The sequence below is a fragment of the Arvicanthis niloticus genome, chromosome 17 (genome assembly GCF_011762505.2).
Source record: "Arvicanthis niloticus isolate mArvNil1 chromosome 17, mArvNil1.pat.X, whole genome shotgun sequence".
NCBI lineage: Eukaryota > Metazoa > Chordata > Mammalia > Rodentia > Muridae > Arvicanthis > Arvicanthis niloticus.
Window position 1 is genome coordinate 13,956,044 of NC_047674.1, and position 21,862 is coordinate 13,977,905.

At 49.9% G+C, this 21,862-nt stretch overlaps 1 protein-coding gene across 2 annotated transcripts; it reads right to left on the reverse strand.

Moving 5' to 3' along the window:
• Window positions 1-156: 156 nt before the first annotated feature.
• Window positions 157-21,401, reverse strand: Scly (selenocysteine lyase). Of its 2 annotated transcripts, none has more exons than XM_034521955.1 (12): window positions 21,097-21,401; window positions 18,840-18,952; window positions 15,683-15,783; window positions 13,842-14,022; window positions 11,523-11,650; window positions 11,175-11,339; window positions 10,081-10,187; window positions 5,603-5,639; window positions 3,994-4,077; window positions 3,460-3,559; window positions 1,952-2,027; window positions 157-1,137 (listed from the first exon to the last, which is right to left on the reverse strand). In XM_034521955.1, the coding sequence occupies exons 1-12, from the start codon at window positions 21,309-21,311 to the stop codon at window positions 984-986; spliced, it is 1,461 nt and encodes a 486-aa protein (XP_034377846.1). In that variant the 5' UTR covers window positions 21,312-21,401; the 3' UTR covers window positions 157-983. The 2 variants fall into 2 exon arrangements, with proteins under 2 accessions (XP_034377846.1, XP_076770888.1); XM_076914773.1 differs by having other exon boundaries at window positions 18,840-18,948; window positions 21,097-21,210.
• Between the last annotated feature and the right edge of the window lie 461 nt (window positions 21,402-21,862).

Consider the following 21,862-nt stretch of genomic DNA (forward strand, 5'->3'; position numbering starts at 1 on the left):
CAGAAACCTCCTTCCATTCAGCTCAGACAGACAAGCATGCATCAGCCTTGTAAGCAGTCTCCTTCGGCTCAGACAGGCAGGCAGAGGCATACATCAACCTTGTGAGCAGCAAGACAGAATCTCCCACCACCACCAGAAAAAACCCAGGCCACCTCAGCAGGTGCAAACATCTTTCATTAGTTCATTTAATTTTTGACAACTGGTTCCACATGTTGAGCCATCCTTTGGACCACAGGCCCATACACTAAAACCATCCTCCAAGAAGACATTCCTATATAAACATTGGTACGATGTGTGTCACACATCCTCAAGATGACAGAAGCTTTCGCAAATAAAATTAAAATAGAATTTGAGTGAGAAATGATCAGACTTCCCACTTTGCCAAAGACTGAGATCAGGCACCAGCCTCCGGGCAGCCCCCGCTGGAGGTGGATCCCTGAGTAGAAGGCAGGGTGAACTGTGACCTCTGGGAACAAGGCATGAGACCTCATCTGGACCATCAGGCCAGAGAGGCAGGCAGGCAGTGGCAGGCTGAGGGCAGAGAAGAGGCCGGGCTGCATTGGGGAGGGGTGTGTCTGTGGGTGCACTTGGGAGGCCATGAGTGGAGACAAAATCAACTTTCCTATTCTCATGCTAGCAGCTGAATGACACTGGAGCAAGACTTGGGTTTTGTCTTCTGGCCAAGGTGCCTTCTGGGGTCAGGCAATCCTGGCAGGCTGCCTGATAACTGGAATATTCCTATTCCCCCGTGGCCTTTGTCAGAAGGTAACAGGGGGAAGTCCTATGTGACACGGCTGTCCTGAGCCTGTAAGGATGGGTGCTGGCGTGGGATTCTGTGCGGTGGGCAGCCCCTCATCACAAATCGTCTTAGTGCGGCTCTTGAGAAGGGGCAGTTTAGAGACCAGGGGCTTTTGCAAGCAGTTTCCTATGGATTGAGTGGCCAAAGTCCAGCAGGCCACTGAAGGAAAGAGCGGCTGCTGGCTCTAGACTAGGCCTTCCAGCTGGGCCACGGCCTGCTTCAGGTCCTGCACGATGAGGTCCACTTCAGCCCTGGTGGTACTGCGGCCCACACTGAGCCGGACTGCATTCCGGGCCACGTCCACGGGAATTCCACAGCTCAGCAGCACTGGGGATGGCCTGCAGCGGGGGGAGAGCATCAGCTGCAGCTGAGGACATGCTTTCCTTTGTGCTCCTACCTCTCAGCCAGACCCTCAAGCTGAGGATGTGCTGTATTTACTCAGTGCCCACCTACCTGGCCTGCTGGCTCCGGTTCGAGTCCTCCTGTCCCCAAACTCCCTGGCCCAAACATTCCTCCAAGCCTACTCATAGGTAAGGTCCCCCTAACACTCTTCTTTTCTCTCTGATACCCATTTGTGCTCCACACGGGCAATCACACTGCTTTCTAGCCCTAACACCTTCCTCCCATGCATCTACCAACTATGTTCAGCTCTGCACTGAGGCCTGGCTGCTGCTGGGCCTTTCCTGTATTGGGGTCATGGTAAATATTTTTTGAGCAATGCCATCTTAGCATTCATGCTTAACTGGGGGAGCCCATGTGCCCTTCCCATCTGCACCTGCCATCTGACCCTGCTCCCCAACTGGCCTTTCTCCCTGCTTCTAAGGGAGCCTCAGCCATCAGGTACTAGACTCCAGGCACCGTGTGCCCTCTTAGGTCCTCCCTCTCTTCTGTGAGCCACTGATTCCCAAGAGCCTGGTCCTTGTTCTCTCCTGGTTAGCGCAGGGACCATTCACATGCCCACTGAACTGTCCCATCAGCTCTGGACCCGGTACTGATTGCTGACTGCTGTCCCCAGAGCCAAGCCCTTCATCCATTCACTCCCATCCACAGGGACCCAAACCTTCTCCCCTGTTCTGAGTCTGCAGTTCAGGGGCTAGGCCCCACGTCACCATTACCTCCACCTGAGAGTTGGGAGTAGCTAAGAATACCCACCGGTCCTCGTGATCTGAGTGGCATGAAGCTCCCACGCTGGCCAGCAGTGTCCGGCACTGGGCAAGGACCATGTACCCTGTGAAGACAGCATGTGTCCCCAGATGCAGGACTTGAGCCATCTCCCAGCCCTCCCGGCCTTCTATCCCTGCTTCCCTGCCACCACCACTGAATCTCAGTGCAGGCAGAACTCCAGGAAAAATACTTCCTGCAGCTTCAGAAAGGCCAACCCTCTTTTGCCTCCTAAGGCTGGCTTTGAAATGGTGCTCTAGCCAGCCACCTCAAGGGCACTGGGGTTCCCACAGGCTGCCTTGCTTACAGGCTTGGTGCCAGGTAGTGCTGAGGGTGGCTACCTACTGCTGTGCTTACCCAGGGCACATTGTGCTCTTCTCACAAGCCTAGGTTAAACCCCAAAGCTCCAGAGATGCTGGTGTAGTTAAACCCCCCAAATCCCTGTCACCCTTAAATTAACACAGGTCATCCCTGGACACAGCTGGAGAATAGCTTCCTCCACAGAGGGTCTGGGAGGAGAAAGAACAAAACTGCTTCCTTCTATCAAGGCTTTAGGTCCCATCATGTCCCATCAGGACAGCAGGCTCCTCTGTGATTCAAGGCAATGAGGGTGACATCCTCTTCCAAAAAGTCAAAAGCTAAGGGCTGGAGAGATGGCTCGGTGGTTAAGAGCACTGGCTGCTCTTCCAGAGGTCCTGAGCTCAGTTCCCAGCAACCACATGGTGGCTCAAAACCATGTATAATGGAATCTTATGGCCTGCAGGCATTCATGCAGACAGCCCTGACATACATTTAAATAAGTAAGTAAGTAAGTAAATAAATAAATAAATAAAAATCTATCTTAGTCTGGTAGTGGTGGTCCAAGCCTTTAATCCCAGAACTTAGGATGCAGAGGCAGGAGGATCTCTGTGAGTTTGAGGCCAGCCTGATCTACAGTTCCAGGACAGTCAAGGTTACACAGAGAAACCCTGTCTTGAAAGAAGAAGGCAAAGGAAGAGGAAGAGGAGGAGGAGGAGGAGGAGGAAGAAGAGGAGGAGGAGGAGGAGGAGGAAGAAGAGGAAGAGGAGGAAGAAGAAAAAGAGGAGGAGGAGGAAGCATAGGAGGAGAAGTCAAAAGCCACCTACAGATGTGGTTCCTGTACCCTCTGGGCCACCAGGTCTGGGAACTGGGAAAGCGGAGCTGAGTGTTCCCAGGAAGATGCCACCCGAACTCGGAATCCTGTGCTTTGCCCTCAGGCTGTTGTTGCATGGCCTCTGCATTGTCTTGTCTTGACTGAGCAAAGTAGGCAAGCTTGTCTAGCCAGGACTGATTTTCTTTGGCCTGGCCTGGGCACAATCTGCTCTCTGCACCCTGGCTGCACTAACCCGTGTCCCCAGCAAGTGTCCTAGACCCTGCTAATGTCAACTGCATTGTCCTGGGAGCACTCAAGGGCAGGAGCAGGACCTGGCTCAGACCCAAACCCATGACTCCCCCCACATACAGGGGGATCAAGTAGTCACCTTGAAGCTGGGACCCCTGGATGGAAAAGTTGCAGGTGTTTGGAAGCCTCTCCACTCCTGGAAACCGGCTGTTCAAATGGATTCTCTTACCAAATTCAGCCTAAAAATAACAACAACAACAACAACAACAACACACACACACACACACACACACACACACACACACACCATAAATTAGTCAGTGATCACTTGAAAATCACCCTCTCCCATCAACTGTTTGATATCTAACTTTTTTAGAAACTGAGTCTCAGTGTGTGTGTCTTATAACAGCTATGCAGTGGACTACGGACGCTAAAGCTAACACAGCTGAACATCATGTGTTCACCTTTCACACACAACCACATGTCTGAGAAAGATACAGGGTTCCCTTTGGGGATTTCTGATGCCAGCTAACTTCCAGCCCAGTCCTGCCCTCTCTTTCCCCAGGTCTCCAGACTGAGTTTCATCCACAGAGAGATAGTGTCTGGTGCCACCGTGCTGTCTGCACTGTCCCATCCTAGGATGCCTCCTAGGTGCATCCTTTCGGCCTCTCACCTCCAGCCTCTCCTCCAGGTAATCCCGGATGTCTCTCATGTGGGCCTCATAAGTCTCGCAGTTCTCGCTCACCAGATCAGCAGCCTGGGGACAGAGACACAGGACAGTGTGGGACAGTGTGGGACAGTGTGGGTCTCCCGGGACCAGAGACCAGACAGTTGTAAACAACCTTCCCAGCCCCTGCCATGCGTCTGCAGAGTGCTCCAGCAAGCCCTGCCAAGCTGGCCTGCGTGCTCAGCAGGGTCACCAGGCGCTCCTTACAGGCTTCATCCAGGTGTCACAGGCAGAACAGCAAACACACCCTGAGGGAATCTCAGCTCCTGAGGAGTGTCATTCCTTCAAAACTAGGTCAGCAGGCTCTCTCCTAAGAAGGGAGTGCACAGGGCCTCAGGTCCCTGACAGTCCAAGGAGATAGTCATGGAGACTAGGTGTTTCCACAGGCAGGGGAAGGCAGCATGTCTTCTTGGCAGCTGCCTGACTCGGTGAAGAGTACTCACAGAAGCTCTAGGCTGGCAGAATAGGATTGTAAGTGCCTGGCGAACATATAATTAGCTCTACTAAGGGCTGAGATGACCCGCTGTGATATGTAAGGGTTATGCTAACTGCCGTTCCAGAGGCCCACAGAAACCATGGCAGATGCCCAGGGACTACTTTGTCCAGTGCTGTGGGCCATGAAAATGGACAGAGGGACACATTGTCACCCCACGGGAAGAAGAAACAGCCACAGCTGCTGTCTCAGAACCATGGATGAGGACCAGGAGCCCTAAGGGGTCTCCCAGCCTTGTGAGTGAGGGCCTAGAAAGTGGGAGCCACCTCGGGATGACAGAGAAAGTGGAGGGACCTGTGTGGTTTGGGATGATTGGCATATGGCACTGAGGGTGTGTTGTCTGTGAGGGTGTTTCCAGAAAGACTCAACTTTAGAGGGAAGACCCACCCAGAATGTTAGCAGCACCATCTCATGGGCTGGAGCCCCGGGCTGAAGGAAAAGAGAGTGGGCTGAGCGTGCCCATCTCCGCTTCCCTCCTGAGGCAATGTGACTATCCTTGCACAGCCACGTTCCTGAAGGGCTAGCAAAGCACAGGTTCCCGAGGGAGGAGGCAGGCCAAAAGTCCCATGCCTGACCTGGGTACCTCACACAGTTTGGCTTGACAGGGAACAGCAGGCCTGACTACCTGCAATAAGGCCATCATTGCCATCTCTCATTCAGGAAGAGACTCAAAGAGTTTCTCCTTTAAAACGATTCTACTTAGCATGTGTGCGCCAACGCACATGGCACAGTGCATGCAGAGGTCAGAAGACAAGTATCTGGAGTCAGTTCTGTCTTCTCACCATGTGGGCTTCAGGGATCAAACTTAGATCATTAGGCTGGACACCTTAACCACAGAGCCACCTCGCTGGCCTAACTGCTAAGCAGGAGCAACTCGCCCTACCACAAAGAACAAAAGTCTCTTGAACTTCTCATCCTCCTGCCCCTACCTCCCAAGTACTGAGACTACATGAGTGCATCACATCTGGCTCTGGTTCTCCTGCCTCACCAAGACAATTACAGGCTTTCCGTCAATAGTACACTCATGGTGTCATGGTACCTGCCCAAGGTGAGCAGACTTACCTTCCCAAGGCCAGCAATCATGGGCGTGTTCTCGGTCCTGTGAGAGACAAGACATGGTGTACTGTAAGAAAGCTTGCCGAGTACTGGGAATGCAGGCATTCATTGCTCTCTGCTCCTGACAGATGGCAGATGGGATGTGACCAGCTGTTTCAAGTCCCTGTAGCCTTGACTTCCCTGCTGTGATGGGCTGTAACCTGGAACTGTGTGTTCAAATAAATCCTTTCTTCCCTGAGGTATGTGTGTATGGAGAGGACTATCCTTGAACTCCTGGTTCTTCTGTTACTACCTCCCAAGTACTAGAATTAGAGGGTTTGTTTGTTTGTTTTAAAGAACCCCTTTTTACTTCATTGATCTGTTTTTCCTGGCTGGAATTTCTTACACTTCCAGGGCTCATTTTGTTCCCCGCTTTCAGGTTCTTCATACAGCAGCTTAGGCCCCGACTTCCTGTTTTTCTTCTCAGCTGTTTTTAGTCATTTTAGGATATAAACTTCCCTTTCAGCCTGCTAAATTAGCTTTCACTTTCATTCGGCTCATTGTCTTTGCTTCTCCATCTTTCAGAAGAGTGTTTCTTGTTTACAGTTGTTTGGGGATTTTTCTGTTTCCTGTAATTTGCTTCAGGCACCAGTGGCTAGAGAGCACACACTCTTAAGTTTCCATTTTTAAACTGCCCTGAGGTCTGCTTAAAGGAGGGCAAGTGATCCCAGCTCCTGGGGCTGTTATAGGGTGGAAAGGCTATAACCCCTCCTCCCCCAGGTGACCCCATGTAATGAAGTGCATTCGCCAAGGCACATTTCCATCTCCTTGACTTTGTCTAGTGGATCAAGCCACTGTTGAGAGCGCAGTGTTCGGTTTACAGCTGTAACTGTGGGGTTTCCCCCTCCTCCTTCCTCTCTGGAGAGTAAGCCAGGGGCCTCAGGAATGCTTGGCAAGCCCACCACTGAGCTCCCGACAGCTGCCTCTTCTTTCCCTTCTATCTTGTTCTACTTACAATGCTGCCCATCCCTGCACGTGCTCCTTGGTGGACTGAGCTTCTGCCACATGCACACCGTGTCTTCTCTGCCTGTGCTCTGGAGTCCACTGCAGCTAGGATTAGAAAACTTCCCTCTCTGCTCCCCTTTACTTTCAGGTGGTCTCTCTCTGATACATTTGAAGTATCTTTTTAAAAAGGATTTATTTTAAGCTTTGTGTAAATGTGTGTCTGAGGGTAGGGTGGTGGGTATGCGGACATGAGTGTAGGTGCCCCAGAAACCAGAACAGAGCACTGGATCTCCTGGAGCTGGAGTTACAGATGGTTGGGATCCAGTCAAGAAGACTTGGGTCTTCTCTAAGAACAGGAAGTGCTTTTCACAGATGAGAGATCTCTCCAGCCCATAAAAATCTTTTATGCGATGTGTTTATATCATTTGCATTTGACATCATTATTGAAATGGCAGCTGTGATGGTTAGTGTCAGTTGTCCCCTTGATAGGGTCTAGAATCTAAGAGGTGGGGCTCTGTGCATGCCTGGAGAGATGATCTCTTTACATTAATTGAGGTGGGAAGGCCCGCCCACTGTGGGCGGCATCATTCCCTGGCTGGGATCCTGGACTGTGAGTGTGGAGAAAGAGGACAGAGCAGCAGCACGCAGTCATCGCTTTGCTTCCTGGTTGAGAATGTGATGTGACAAACTCTGGCTGCCTGGACTTCTCACCATGATGGACTGCATGGACCCTTGAACTATGAGCCAGGAGAAACCCTTCCTCCCTCCAGCCTCTTTTGCCAAAGTGTAACACAGAGACAGGAAAATAAACTAAGGCAGCAAGGCTTGAACCTGCTTCCCCCTATTTTGTGTGTGTGTGTGTGTGTGTGTGTGTGATGCTACCCAAATCACAGCCTCATGTTTTCTAGGTGAGTGCCCTACCACTGAGCTACACTTCCAGACCCTCCTGTTTGCTTTTGTGGGGGTACTCCACAGTTTTTAAAATTTAATTCTGGGATATTAATCTCTTTGTAAAGTTCCACCACCCCACAGGCGGTGGATATTATATACATTATATTAATATATTATATATCACGATGTATTAGAAAACTTTTCAGCCTATTGATTTTATCATTTTACCTGCTCAAATGAGATACAGAGTCAGGTGGAACATGCCCTGTAGAACCAGTGCTTGAGAGGTAGGGACGGGAGGGTCAGAGTTCAAGACCAGCTCGAGCTACGTGAATCTTCTCTATAAATGCCAAACATATATAGGAATATCCCTTCTTCTACGGCTTTTCCTTTACACAACCATTTTAAATGTTCACTTTATATACATTGATAACCGCATCAGACACCATTCTAATCTTTCTTAAGCCATCAAATCTTTTTTTTAAACTTCAAGAAGAGTCCAAGAGGAGAAGGGCTGCCTACCGGTTTGTTTTTGTTTTTGTTTTTTTCCTCAGCTTCTCTCAGTTTCTCTTCATCTGGCCACACCTTGATTTCCTCTTCAGCCCTGAAGATCTGCTCACCAGGTGTGGGATTCTAACTTGACTGTTCTCCCTCTGCACGGTGCACAGCCATGTGAAGCCCGTGTCACTCAAAGCGCTTTCCTCTTGTCCCTCAGATGTCGTCTGTCTCTGGTTGCCTCTTGTCCCTCAGATGTCGTCTGTCTCTGGTTGCCTCTTGTCCCTCAGATGTCTCTGGTTGCTTTCAAGAGTTTCTCTTCCATTGTTACACATTTAAATGTCTTAGCATACATTTCTTTGGGTTTATCTTGGCTTTTTGCTTGTTTGTTCTGTGTCTCTAGCTTTCTGCATCTGTGTTTATGTCTTTTACTATATTTGAGAGGCTGGTTATCTATCACTCTCATCTTCATCACCATCATCTTCATTTTGGTTTTGATTTTTTTTTTTTTTAAAGACAGGGTCTCACTATGCAGCCCTGGCTGTCCTGGAACTCACTCTGTAGAACAGGCTGGCCTCAAACTCAGAAATCCGCCTGCCTCTACCTCTGTACTCTGCCAAGTGCTGGGATTAAAGGCATGCGCCACCACTGCCCAGCTGATTTTTTTTTTTTTAAAGACAGGGTCTCACTATGCAGCCCTGGCTGTCCTGGAACTCTCTGTAGACTGGGCTGGCCTCGGACTCACAGACTCCACCTACTTCAGCCTCCTGTGTGCTGGGATTAAAGGCATGCACCACTATGGCCAGCTCTATTTCCTCAAGTGACATTTTTAGCCCTGTCCTGTTTTCTCTCCTTTGGGGAGATCAATGGCGCATGCATCTCACCATTTTTTATAGTCTCGGAGGTCCTTGATGCTCTATCCAGTTTTCTATTTCCTGGTGTCTGGTTTCTATTCTCTCTCTCTCTCTCTCTCTCTCTCTCTCTCTCTCTCTTTTGTTTGTCTCACTGTCCTGTAGGACTATGTGAGCTCATCCACATAGCCACGCAGGTTACTGTGGACTTTAGTTTGAATGTTTACTTGGATCGTCACATGGTGTTCCCATCCCTCGCTCATCATCTCGAGTGCTCTCAAGATTCCTTTCGGTCGCACACATCATGGAGTCTCATCTCTCTCTCTCTTGGGGTTGGCATCCATTGGCGATCTCTTTATACTTGCTTTAAGATCTCTCTGGTCCTCGCCAAGGTACCTGGACATTTTCACATGCTGGGAGAATTTGCATCTTGGCTCCTTTTTCTGCACTTCCTGACTCGCTCTGACTCTGCTCTGCAGAGAGAGGGCTTGCATCCCCCGTGCTGCCAGTGAGAAGTAGAAGTCATAGCTCTCATTGATATCCAAAGAGGATGTGTCCTGTTATTGAGGCGTGGAGACTCCAGGGTCCCTTTAGGGTCTCTATTGACACCATGAAGCCTGAGGTGTTCCATACAGCCTCTGGGTGGAAGCCTGGCGGTCTATTTGGTGATTGCTGGCAAGGGACAGCACACTGTCCTATGAGGATGGGCTAGAGCAGATAGTGCCTAGTGTTTCTCCTTCTTGATTGGCTGGCCTGCCTGCCTGTCTGTGGGCTTCAGCCAGAGGCAGTTCTTGCCTTCCCTTAGCAGCTCCTTCTTTCTGGCTGTGGAATTTGTGCCAAGGAGTTGACACTGACTCGCAATTGTCACTGTCTCCCTCCCCTTAGACGTTCTAACAAAGGTGGCACTGGTTTGGGGCTAAAACACCACGTATGTAGTGAAGACCCAGGGCTCTCACAAAGGAAAACGGAGCACCCTCTGTGCCTGCCGAGCCCTCACTACAGAGAACAGTAGGGAGCTGCAGCACACAGGGAACCCGATACTCTGGCGCATTTATGAGAAGGGGGACTCCTATTGCAAGTTCTGAGTCCCCTGAGAGACTGCAGATCTGAGTCCCACTGCAGAAACCAATCAGTAAGATCGATCCTGGTTTGGGGTGATGTGGATTGTGCTTCTGAGAAAGAGAGAAACATCGAAATGTCGATGACTCCACTGACAGGAGTATTTGGCTAGCCGGACAGAAGCTCGTGGACTTTCAACCTTACCCTGGCCTGAAATTCCGCTCTTGTCCACCTCCAAACAGCATGGGGTACAGGGGGGTATGTTTACCAACCCCTCGTACATACAGAGCACCGATCCTGGGGCCGTAGAACTGGAAGAAAAAACCAGTCATTTACTCACTTGGGAGCTGCTTGGCAACCTGTTCCGTTTGTGTCTGAGTGTGAGAGGGACAAAGTGCTCCAGCAGCTCTGGGGGAGCATGCTCCTGCTGTTTCCTTGTGGCCTGGGCTGCCTTTCTGATACAGCTTTGGTGTACAAGATTCACAGAGCCCTCAGGTCCAGGGTCCAGCCCAGTCTGAGGACAGGCAGGTGTTGGATTCCTGTCCCAGTCCTATGTTGGGAGGGGCCTGAGCATGGCACAACTGGATTGTGAAGGAAGGGACCAGAATGGCAGCTGAGGCCTTTTCCTGCACTCGACACCTCCCAGTGGTAAGAGGCAAAGGGTTAAGTGTCACAGTATCAAGCCAGCTTCTCTGTTCCTTTAGGGACCAGCTAAGGTGCAAAACAGCACAGAACATCTCAGTCCTTGTCAGCTGCCGGAAAGCCAAACAGAAGTTGTGGGGAGGGTCTTTGCTACAACCTAGTTCCTGAACTGCACTTTGAAGTGTCACTGAGACCGAACCTTCTTGCTGAGAAGTCATAGTTCAATCAAGTTAGAGGAAGTAACAGTTTCCTGGACCCATCTCTTCTATGCTGGCAGGGTCCTCCATGGGTGCAGATGAGGCCTCTGCGTTAAGTTTCCCCTACAACCAACCCATGGCCATCCATCCTCCACAGAGCCCATAGCTATGTCCCTCCCTGGCTCCGTGTGGGTTGGGGTGCCCTGCTATCTGTATCACGGTTTGTCAGCGGTCATTCGAGCTGTTACTGATGTCATAACACATATGCACCGAAAGCTCTCGGGAACAAGGCCCTTCCTGAGTTGCTGTCACAGCCTCTCAGCACCTGGTCCCTGACAGGCACTTGGTGTTCACTGGATGACAACAGTGACATATTCGGTCGTGGACAGTGGTGCCAAGGCCTCCACTCTGCGTGGCTATTAAGTCAATACGGAGGGAAGGCAGCTCGTGTGCACATACCTTATGCCCCACGATGGTCAGGAAGTCCACGCCCAGGTCCTCAACATCCACTCGTCTCTTCCCCAGTGCCTGAGCGGCGTCTGTGTGCACCAGGACTCGGGGCAGCCCCAAGGCAGCCCGGATCTGGTTCAGGGCTTTAATACGACGACTGATCTCGGAGACAGGCTGAAGCAAGAGGAGGCAAGCAGCAGAATGAGTGTATGGTTCTGACTAGATGGGGATAGAATGACTGACATGAGCTGCTGAGGGCGGATAGAAAAAGGACAAGCCCAGTGAAGATGCATGGAAATACCCACGGCAAGCACCTTCTTCCCTGGAGCCTCCCTGAAAAGAAAAAGGCCAGCTCACCATGATGACGCCGGTCTCGTTATTGGCTAACATGATGGTCACAAGGCACGTGGTGGGACGGACAGCTGCCAGGATATCCTCGACCTCTGCCTGCCCGTTCACCTTCGACACTGGGACAAAAGTGACCTCTGAGATACAAAACATATATACTAAGGTTAACCATCCAAATAACTCCACAATTATATTTTTTAAAAAGAGGAATGTACCACCCAAGTTCAGAAAACATTAGAAGTGCTGTCCACTGAGAAGTTCAGGCCTCAGGCTATTCTCACAACAGCAGGACTTGGGTAGTGAGTAGCTATAGGAAGTTGGACACACCATGGCAACAGGTAATACCTTAGGTGACACATTAGCAGATGCATCCAGGGAGAGATAGCAAAAAGAGGATTTTCCGGGGCCAGACAAAAGACCCACAGAGAACGGGGATACAGGTTCCAGCCAATTTCTGCCCATAGTCAGTGGAGTCTAACAACTGGCTGTACCATCATCGGCAGACAGACACTCCTTAGAGAAATCAGAACAAAGACAGGCAGTGCGTGCAAGCCCTCTCTAGCCTCTACGTCTTGGGATGGATTTGTGCGTGGCCATGGCTGTGTGCAAGATATGAGGTCAACTATGCTCCAGCTCCTGAGAGAGAAAGAGAGAAAGAGAGAAAGAGAGAGAAAGAGAAAGAGAGAAAGAGAGAGAGAGAGAGAGAGACAGAGAGAGACAGAGAGAGAGAGAGAGGAAAGAGGCAAGTCTTTAGCATATCCTGCTCTTACATATAGCACATTCATTTCAGCTGGAATTACTTGAATTTGTAAGAAAATTTACTCTGGTTTTGAAAAATTAATTTTTTTTAAAAAAAGCTATCATCAGAAAGACTAATTCCTGTAAAGTATAGCAAAAGATGGACAACAGGCCAGTGTGCATGGGCCAGATCAGGCATCAGACAAGACACGACAAAAGGGATCCATCTGAAGTCATTTCTGGGAATCTGGATGTGCCTCCTGCTTTCATTCCCATCTGGGTTGGTGTCGGGGTCTCTCACGGGGCAGTCTTGGCTTTACAGATTGGAGAGCAGCACCCCTAGAACTCTATGATCAAAGCTGAGAATACCTGGGCCAGATTCCACCACACTAGAGGGACACATAGACAGGGCCCACTGGAATGTCTGAGTGGCCCTGATGGCTGTCATCAATGGGTCACCCTCCATCTCTGAACAACATGTCAGATTCAGTGGCACAAAGATTGGAAGCAAGAAGTTAGATAAAACAATAGCAAATCATTCTAGTAAAGCGTTATTTAATATCTCAATTGCACTACTGTATGTAAAATATATTTTTCAAAATGTAAAACAGCGATTCAATCTCATACAAAGAAACAAACTCTTACTCCGAGTTCACAGTGCACCACAGACATAACTGTAAGACTCAAAGCTGAAAACATCCTAGGTGCTGAGATAGGAATGAAATCTTTGTGGCCCGGGGTAGCGGGGAAGTCTTCACAGACATGACACAAGACAAAATACAAAAACAAAACAAAACCAAAAAAAGCAAGTAGACCTCATCAAAACTTTGTTGGCTTGTGTCAAATATATGTGAAATTCTTATAAGTCAATAAAAGATAAGTACTCCAGTAAAAATTAGGGCAAGGGGTTGCAGGAGCTGTTAGGGTAGAGTAGTGGCCTAGCACACTTGAGGCCCTGTGATCAATCCCCAAGGCCACTAAACACTGAAAATAAAACCAGAAAAGGCAAGAACATGAACAGAGAGTCCCACAAAGGATAAGTGTACCAAACAGCAAAGACACCGTGAAAAGATGCTAGGCATCGAAAGACCACAGAGGTATGGCTGCTGGTGGTGACCATGACAGAAGAGACAGAGAAGAAGCTCCGGCAGGGACAAGTGACTGCCTGCCGATGGTGGTGTCAGATGGTGACACTGACCTGGAAAGCAACGCCTAAGGTTAATCAAGTCTACCGGACAATCTGTCAATATGGTTTCGAGACAGGGATCAGTCTGGCCTCGAACTAACAGAGATTCATCTGACTCTGCCTCCCGAGTGCTGGGATTAAAGGCATGCACCACCTCCGCTTGGCTCAAGTTTGGTTTCTGTATAACCTGGCAATTCTGATCCAACTCCCATACAAACACTCTCCCTAAATGGCTTATGCAGTGTTATTCCTAACAGCTGAAAGTAAAAACAGTGGGAACGGCCATCAGCTTCTGAATAGGCCAATAAGGTTCAGTACACATGTCTGCAGTGTGAGTGAACTGGGCTCCGAGTGGCCTCTCTGTCCCCTCACTGAGGTCCAGGACGGTCCTCACTGTCACTAACCTGCCATCTGATCTTCCATCAGGTGCTCCAGGGGCAGCCGGATGGAGTCATGCTCCACCGTGCAAGTGATAAAATGGGGCCTAGTCCCCTCCTCAGGGCTGTGCTGGTCAACCACGTGTCCCTTCAGAGTCCGCTGTTCATGGAAGCATCTTACCATAGAGTGGATTACTAAATTATTTGACTGTGGAGACACAATATAGAAAGAGAACTTTCACCAAAGACACAATATAGAGAGAGAACTTTCACCAAAGACACAATATAGAGAGAGAACTTTCACCAAAGCTGCCAGTGGAAAGAGGAAACTCGATCATCACTCTCCTTCCTAACACATCAAAAGGGAAAAAAAACAAAACAAAACAAAACAAAACAAAAAAAAAAAACAGAGAAAACCAACCTCCTGACAGGCTTGCACCTTCAGAAAGCTTCCAAACAAGAAATACTTCAGAACTCCCTTCAAGTGTGCCTGTTTTCTTAGTAAGCCCGAACTTTCATATTACATAAACCTGACAGGAAGGAGGAATTCCACCCCAGGTTGGAGGAATACAAGCTGGAGGAAACACATGCACAAATACAAATAAGATGAAAGAAAAAAAAAATTTTTTAAATCAAGTTAAAATTAAAATACACCCAAGCCTTAGGAGCACATGTCATTCCACAGAACTTGGCCCCAGATCATGGCCAGGAGAACCCACTGGGCAGCAGGGGAAGCCAAGGGCCTGGCAGCACACTCAGCCTGCCTTGGAGTTTCGATTTTCACCAGAGCCTGTGAATCACCTGTTCTGCCTCGGGGTACAGTATTCCCAGTTAGCTCTACTGTTCACACTTCTGCACTGGTCAGGAGAGGCCCAGAAGGGTAGAAAGCCCTGGGGCCTTCCTTGCCGCACCTCAGCACCTCAGCACCTCAGTTCAAGTCTCTGGCTCATTGCTGACCTTGTTATTCCCCTGTGAGTTGTGTGAGTCCCAGCTGTTCAGGGTGCTTGTTGTTTGTCAGCTCTGTGAGGTAAACGCCTTTTCTAAATGCCCTTTGACTTCCCTCGCAGTGTTCTCTGATAACGCAGAGGTTATCTGTTATTTTTTGCTGTGACAGAATTCAGTGTTTCCCTGGCTTGTTTTGGCTGGTATCTGTGGTCTTCCTGCCTCGGCCGCCCAATTGAGTGTTCTCCTTTAAAGAAGATGCTATCCACATGTGCTTTGAGAAACCTTTCCCTGTCAGACACTACAGGGGTGCTGAGGCAGCTGCTAGGAGCTTCCTAATGTCACTTCTTGGTCCCATCTCTGCTGAAAAGCAGAAGTTGACTCCTGGGCCCTGTGGCAGCACAGTCTAGCAGGGTTCCCTACAGTCCTCCCATGCAGTCACATGACAATCTTATGGCCTATTACTGTGCCAACAACAGCTGTCCAGGCCTGTCCTGAGCAGGCAAGATGTGTGGCCACCTAGTCACATGGTAAGTGACACACTGTCTTTGACCAAGTGTCTATTTTTTTTTTGGGGGGGGGGGTGTTGAGACAGGGTTACTCTGTGTAGTCCTGGCTGTCCTGGAACTCACTCTGTAGACCAGGCTGGCCTTGAACTCAGAGATCCGCCTGCCTCTGCCTCCCAAGTGCTGGGATTAAAGGCGTGCGCCACCACCTCCAGGCTCACCAGTTCTTTCTAGTGCATTCTGTCAACTTAAAAATGAGTTCTATTGAGACAGAGGAAGCCTCAAACTCAGTGACACACACAACATAGTTGGAAAGCACAGGAGAATCCCAGAGCAAAAGGAGGGAGAAAGCCACCGAGGTTATCTGTCCCCCACCCTACCGGTGTCTCTGGGCTCAGCAAGCAGAGGCGGCAGATTTACCTCCGTGCCCCCGGAAGTGAAGATGATGTCCTGGGGCTTTCCCCCTATCATCTTGGCCAGGCTCGCCCGAGCTGTATTTATAATGTCCTTGGCCTTCCTACCTTGAAAGACAAAAAACCATAGTCATTACTAGCAATTCCATATCTAACAGGGCAACCAGACAAGGGAAGCCAAGGGCTGGAGTGATTCTAGACACATCCACCCGGGACAAGCACGCTTTCCTACCACCTGGTGGGGCGTCAGCAAAGGGTGCTAACCACCGGAACTCAAGAGTCAGGGACAGCCTGGCTGGGGATGAGGGATCTGGGTGCTGCCTTAGCCCAGCTCTGCCTCCTTAGTGAATGCTAGAGAAGAGCTTTGGCTATCTGCCCACCTTCCCACCATTCAAGACAGGACAAGGAGAAGAGGTTCGGAACCACAGAAGTAAGCAAAACAGTGTGAGACTTCATACACCCAGTCAGCCAGTGCCTTCTCTCAAACTGCAGGTCAGCCTTGGGAGACACAGGAGGAATATCGAGAGCATCTGCCTTCGATTAGGTGTCCTAGCTGCTGCCCAGCTGCACTGGACAGAATGTCAGAAGAAGGTGGCTCTATGGGGCTCTCAGCCAATACACCAGTGGTCCCTACATTTGATACTGGGTCCAGACCAGCTTCCCCATGCTGCCCAGTCATTTGGCCAGAATCCCTCCCCTCCTCAGCTCACTCCCAGATGTTGTTGGCTGTTATGAGCAAGGCCACATCTGGAGTACTCAAAACTCTTCCCACAGAACCTCAGTGCACGTTGCTGTAGATTTTAAAACCTAATACTGTGAAAGACTGAAACATTGGTGGTGAGCTGGGTGTGGTGGGACACGCCTTGAATCCCAGCACTTGGGAGGCAGAAGCAGGTGGATCTCTGTGAATTTGAGGCAGGCTTGGGTTACACAGTGAATTCCAGGAAGCCAGAGCTACACAGTGTGACCTGGTTTGTCTTGAAAACAGACAGACAAAAATCTGTGACTCATGATTTTTGCTTTTCTTTCCCTTCTTGGCATTTCTACTCAAATATCAACAGAGAGCAGCTGGGATGTCACCCAGGCGAGCAACAGTTTCCCACTGTGTGCCCAACTTCCTGGTTACCCTTAATCTTCTTGGCCTTCTCCAGGGTATGCTATCAGAAGTTTGACTATACTACAGGGGACATTAGGCAGAAGGCAATGTCCAGAAATAAGGCAACAGACAAGTTAATAAGTGACTAGCATCTGATTTGGAAAGTCTGTGTCACTGAGGTACTGAAGAGCTTTCAATAAGCAACTGCTATGAACCCCACCAGACCCCTTTAGGAAGGACATAGGTACTAGTAAGACCTGGGGTTGACCACTCGTGTGACAGATTGGTTAGCGTGGGTCATCTTTAGTCCCCTGGCTGGCACTCAGTTCCCAATAAACCACCGTTAATGTGATCTGTCTTAGTCACCCTATTCACACAGCACAGGGCTGGGTGCAGGGCCTTTGCCTTTCTGCTGATAAAAACATTAACCAGGAAGGCAAAGCATGGTTAGCCTCTGAGTCTGAGGAAAAATGTGGAATGCTGGCTTTTAACTACTGACTGGAAGCAAATTATCACCCAAAAATGCAAATTTAAAACTCTACATTACAAAGGCAAACTAGAAAGAAATAAGAATATAAGAATAAGCCCAGCAGTGGTGGCGCATGCCTTTAATTCCACTACTCTGTAAGCAGAGGTAAGAGGATCTCTGTGAGTTGGAGGCCAGCCTGGTCTATAGGCTGAGTTCCAGGATGGCCAGGTTTATACAGAGAAACTTTGTCTCAACAAAACAAAACAGAAAGAATATTACATAACCCAAGCAACAAATTTTCCTTTTTTCAAATTCATTTTACATGTATGTGTACATGTGTTTGCATGTGTATTTACTGTGTTGTGCATGTGTGTTCATGTATATGTGTTGTGTATGTGTGTTTGCATGTGTATATGCTGTGTTGTACATGCATGTTTTGCATGTTTGGGTGCACATACATGTGGAAGCCAGAAGTTGAGTATTCCCCTTAGTTAGACCCTTGTGTTATTCAGGGTCTCCTGCAGAACCCGAGGCAGGGTCTGGAGGCAGCAGACTTGCTAACCTAGTTAGCCAACTTGTCCTGGGGGTTCCTGTCTCTGCCTCACAGGTGCTGGGATTATAGACCTGCTGCCATAATTGTGTGGCTTTTGCACAGGTTTTGTGGATCTGAACTCAGATTTTCACACTTGTGTATCAAGCGTTTTACCCACTGAGATCTCCTCGGCCCTGCAACTTTCCTTTTTTTGGAAAAGGTCAAGATGCATATGCAGACTTGACGCTGGGAAGTGCATCACCAAGATGCATGGAGATGGACTGCTGGTTACAGCAAAGACGTTTAGTAGGTGCAGGCTTATAAACAGATCTCAGAGAGATCTGTTTCTTGCAGGGAAGGGTGGCAGGTTAGAGCTGAAAGGTTACAGCCATCAGGGGTACAATAAGGCTCCAGATACAATCAGGGACTTTTCAGAAAAAATTCCAAAAATTAAAAAAGAACTGACTCATGCATGTGGTCCTCTGACACACGCATGCATGCTATGCAATGTGCACACGAATGAGTGTACGTAACAAATCCGCCAAATGTGCAGTTCCTAGCTAGGATATCATACTGGGACAGAAGACTTTAAGAATCAAGTCAGGTATATAATTGTAACATAATGCTACTTTACATAGAAGACACTATGTAGACTTTAGTGACACAATGCTTAAAGATTAAAATGTAATTATTTTGTTTCCATTTTTTTTTAAAGTGTGCTTTAAAAAAAAAACTCTTGGGAATTCTGTTAAGCAATATAGCATTGTACTAACATTAAAGTTAAAAGAAAAAGGAAAGTTCACTCCCAATCCCAAACAAAGCCATCTCATGTAAGCATACTTTATATTCTCTCTCTCTCTCTCTCTCTCTCTCTCTCTCTCTCTCTCTCTCTCTCTCTCTCTCTCTCTCTCTCTCTCGCTGGCTTTCCTGGAACTCACTTTGTAGACCAGGCTGGCCTTGAACTCTGGGTGCTGGGATTAAAGGCAGGCACCACCAAGCCAGGCTAGTATACACTTTCTCTAAGAGGCCTCTGGTTTCCTTTATTATCATGGATTCGTCTAGATTACCTGCCACATAGGAGCTGCTGGGGTTTCCCCAGGCTTCCTTCATGGCCTCTGTCACAGCCTGGATGACTTCGGGCTCTAGAGGTGTGGTGGCATTGTAGTCCATATAAACCTTCCTAGAAGAAAGAGGACAGTCTGTAAAAGGAGGGGAGGCAGGGTGTAGGCAGCAACACTCTCTCGGGAGTCCATAGCTAGGGTCCTCTGCATCCAGAGTGAAGGCCCAGGTAGGACATCAGGTTTCCGTTCTCCATGTTCTCCCTCCTGATGGGAGACACCATGGTTTCCAGTCACCCAGTAGCTGCCCCATACAAGATGGTCATAATCTCCCCTAGCACAAGGTTGACTGACAGCTGGAGGCCAGATCTATGGCCCAACTCCAGGAAGGGAGGGAAGAGGGAACTGCCAATGGCTGGAGAGCCCCACATTCCCTTGGGGAATTTCCCAACAACTTGGAGCCATCTGCCCCAGTGAGTCCTCCAGGACCGGCCTCTAGGAAGGAGCTTTGTACTCTGTCATTGCAGTAGGTTTCCTGTCCCCTCTAGGGCTTTCACCAGGCAGACCTCTCCCCAGGACAATTTGCATTTTCAGTTTTCCTTGCCACACCCCCACCCCTAGGTAAAGTTTTTAAAGTCTGTGCTTTAACACATCTGCTTGGGTGAGGCTCCATGGTTCTACTCGAAACTGCAGGCCTCAGCTTGGCCCTCTTCCTCCCTTCCCTCCCTCCCTCTCTCCCCCTGTGGTCCCAGTCATCATCTGACCCGAGTCACGTGCTTAGTGTCCTCTCTAGGGAGCAAGTGATGATTAGCTTCAGACACAAGCAGGCTTTGTCTTCCAGCAGGGGCTTCGTCCACAGGAGGACAGAGTGCAAAGCCCCAGAGACCCTCACTAGGTTGAGTTGTCTGCTTGCATTCTCACCAGGCCACAGACCTTTAGAAATCTCTATGCTGGGCAATCTGGTCTGAAAATAGTCATTATTTCGCTTGGTTTTAAATCAAACCAGGGTTCAAGCCAATGCACTGGTGAGCCCGAACACAATGCCCAACAATGCCCGCAGGACCACAACAGAACAGGCAGGAAGAAGCTCTCATCTCCTAGCTTTGCTTTAAGCTTTAAGCGCCAGAGTCACCTGACCTTGCAATGCTTGGGGCTTTGGAAGGTGTACCTGACCACCCTGGGGCCAGAATTCCCATTGCTGCAGGCTTTGCCTGTGCCCCAAGTCTGTTCTCCCCCCCTCCTATAAAAAGCCCCCAAAAGTGCTGCACACCCACAGGTCTGCAGAGTGACCGTGGTTTTCCCATCTGTAGCTTGGCTGAACTGTTTTTATGGTTTGCATTTTATCAGCGATTGACTCTGTTAATAGCCGCTTCCTGGAGAAAGCGAAACCGCTTAATGAGTGTCTAGTGCAGGCTCAAGCCGCCAGGTTTAGGCCTTTATGAGACAGGTTCTCACTGTGAGGTCCAGGCTGGCCTCCAAATCACAATCCTCTTGTCTCGGTTCCCAGTGCTGGGATTATGAGCAAGTTCCACCACATCCAGCGAGACTCAAATTTTTAGAGAGACAGATATCTCACATCCTAGACCTGTGCTCCAGGTGGAAGGAGGCAGGAGGAACCTGGGCAACAAAGCGAGGCCTTGTGGGGCTGGGGTGGAGGAGAGACAGGGAAAAGGAGAAAAGAGAACAAAATCAGATGGGGGCGGAGAGGAGACTTTTGGCATGACACATTCCTGGGTGGGAGAAGGCTGAACCAGGGCTGGCACACCACCCCTGCTCCTTCTGCGCCAGGGTAGGAGGTCCTGCAGCCCTGTGGACAGCAAGAGATAAGTCTTCCCCACCGTCCTGGTGCCCCTAGGACTCCCTCCCCAAAGTCAACTTTTCACCTCGGGGCGGTCAAATGGGCCTTCGAGATCGTCCCCAAAGTTCTCCCCTGTCCCACAGCCACGCTGCCCTAGTCTCTAAGCAGCAGCGGTTCCCGTAATAAGTGCAGATAATCGCGATTCGGCTGCCAGCTCCAGCCTCCAAGACCCCATTCCCTGGGAAAAAGCCCGAAACACGGGAGGATGATGCAGCCACACTCGGCACAGTTGTCACCCGCGGGCCCCCTTCTGCCCTCAGTTTCGGCGGTAGCCTGTTCTCTCCTGGTCGGGTCCTGTGGCCTGACGCTTCAGTGTGTCCCTGGGACTCCTTCCTCCAGCCTCATCATACCCTCACTGAGGTCCCCCAAGTGTCCCCAGGCCCTGTGGGCTCCTCAGAGGGAGCGCACCTGTCGGGTGGGCTCTCCACACTGCCCCGCATGCCATTTCGCTCGGTGTCCATCTTCTTGATCGCCGCCAGGTCACCCCAAGCCTGAGAGCACCAAAATCGCTGACGGGGCGGAGTCTCGGGTCCCCGGGTATCCGCCCTGGCCGCGCGTCGCGCTTCAGCCAATCTACGAGCCGCACCGGCCCTGCCTCCGCCCCTGACTGGTTGATTGGTCATGCGGGGTCAGGTGGCAGTGGGGCGGAGCTGGAGACTGCCTTAGTGGGGCCACCGCAGAGCCGGTCCTATCTAACCGGCCTCCCGCACAGCGCGCGCCACTGTGGGCGACTGGTATGGGTGCTCCAGCTACTAGTACCGTGCCCTGGGAGTCTACCCCCCTGGGCTGTCACCAGTGACAGGAGGACCAGTGACTTCACCTGTCGCCGCAAACCTGGTGGAAGAAAAAGTGCTAGGATGCACGGTGCAAGGAGAGGCACCGCAGCAGCCAAGACTGAGCACCTGAAAGGGTTGGCGGCCAGTGCTTGTAGACCTAAGTGCTCGCTGGACATAGGATTTCCCCAGATCCTCCTTCCCGGATGATATAATTGCGTGAAATTAGAAAGTCATGCGTTGCTACTTTTGAGGCGATCTGGATCAGAGGGCGTGAGCTAAGCAGGACTGTTGAAATTATGGATGCAAGAAGGCGGAGGACACAGAACCCACCCAACAGCTCATATCCATATGTATAAGTGCAGACAAATACACATACATGCAGACTCATACACATAAAA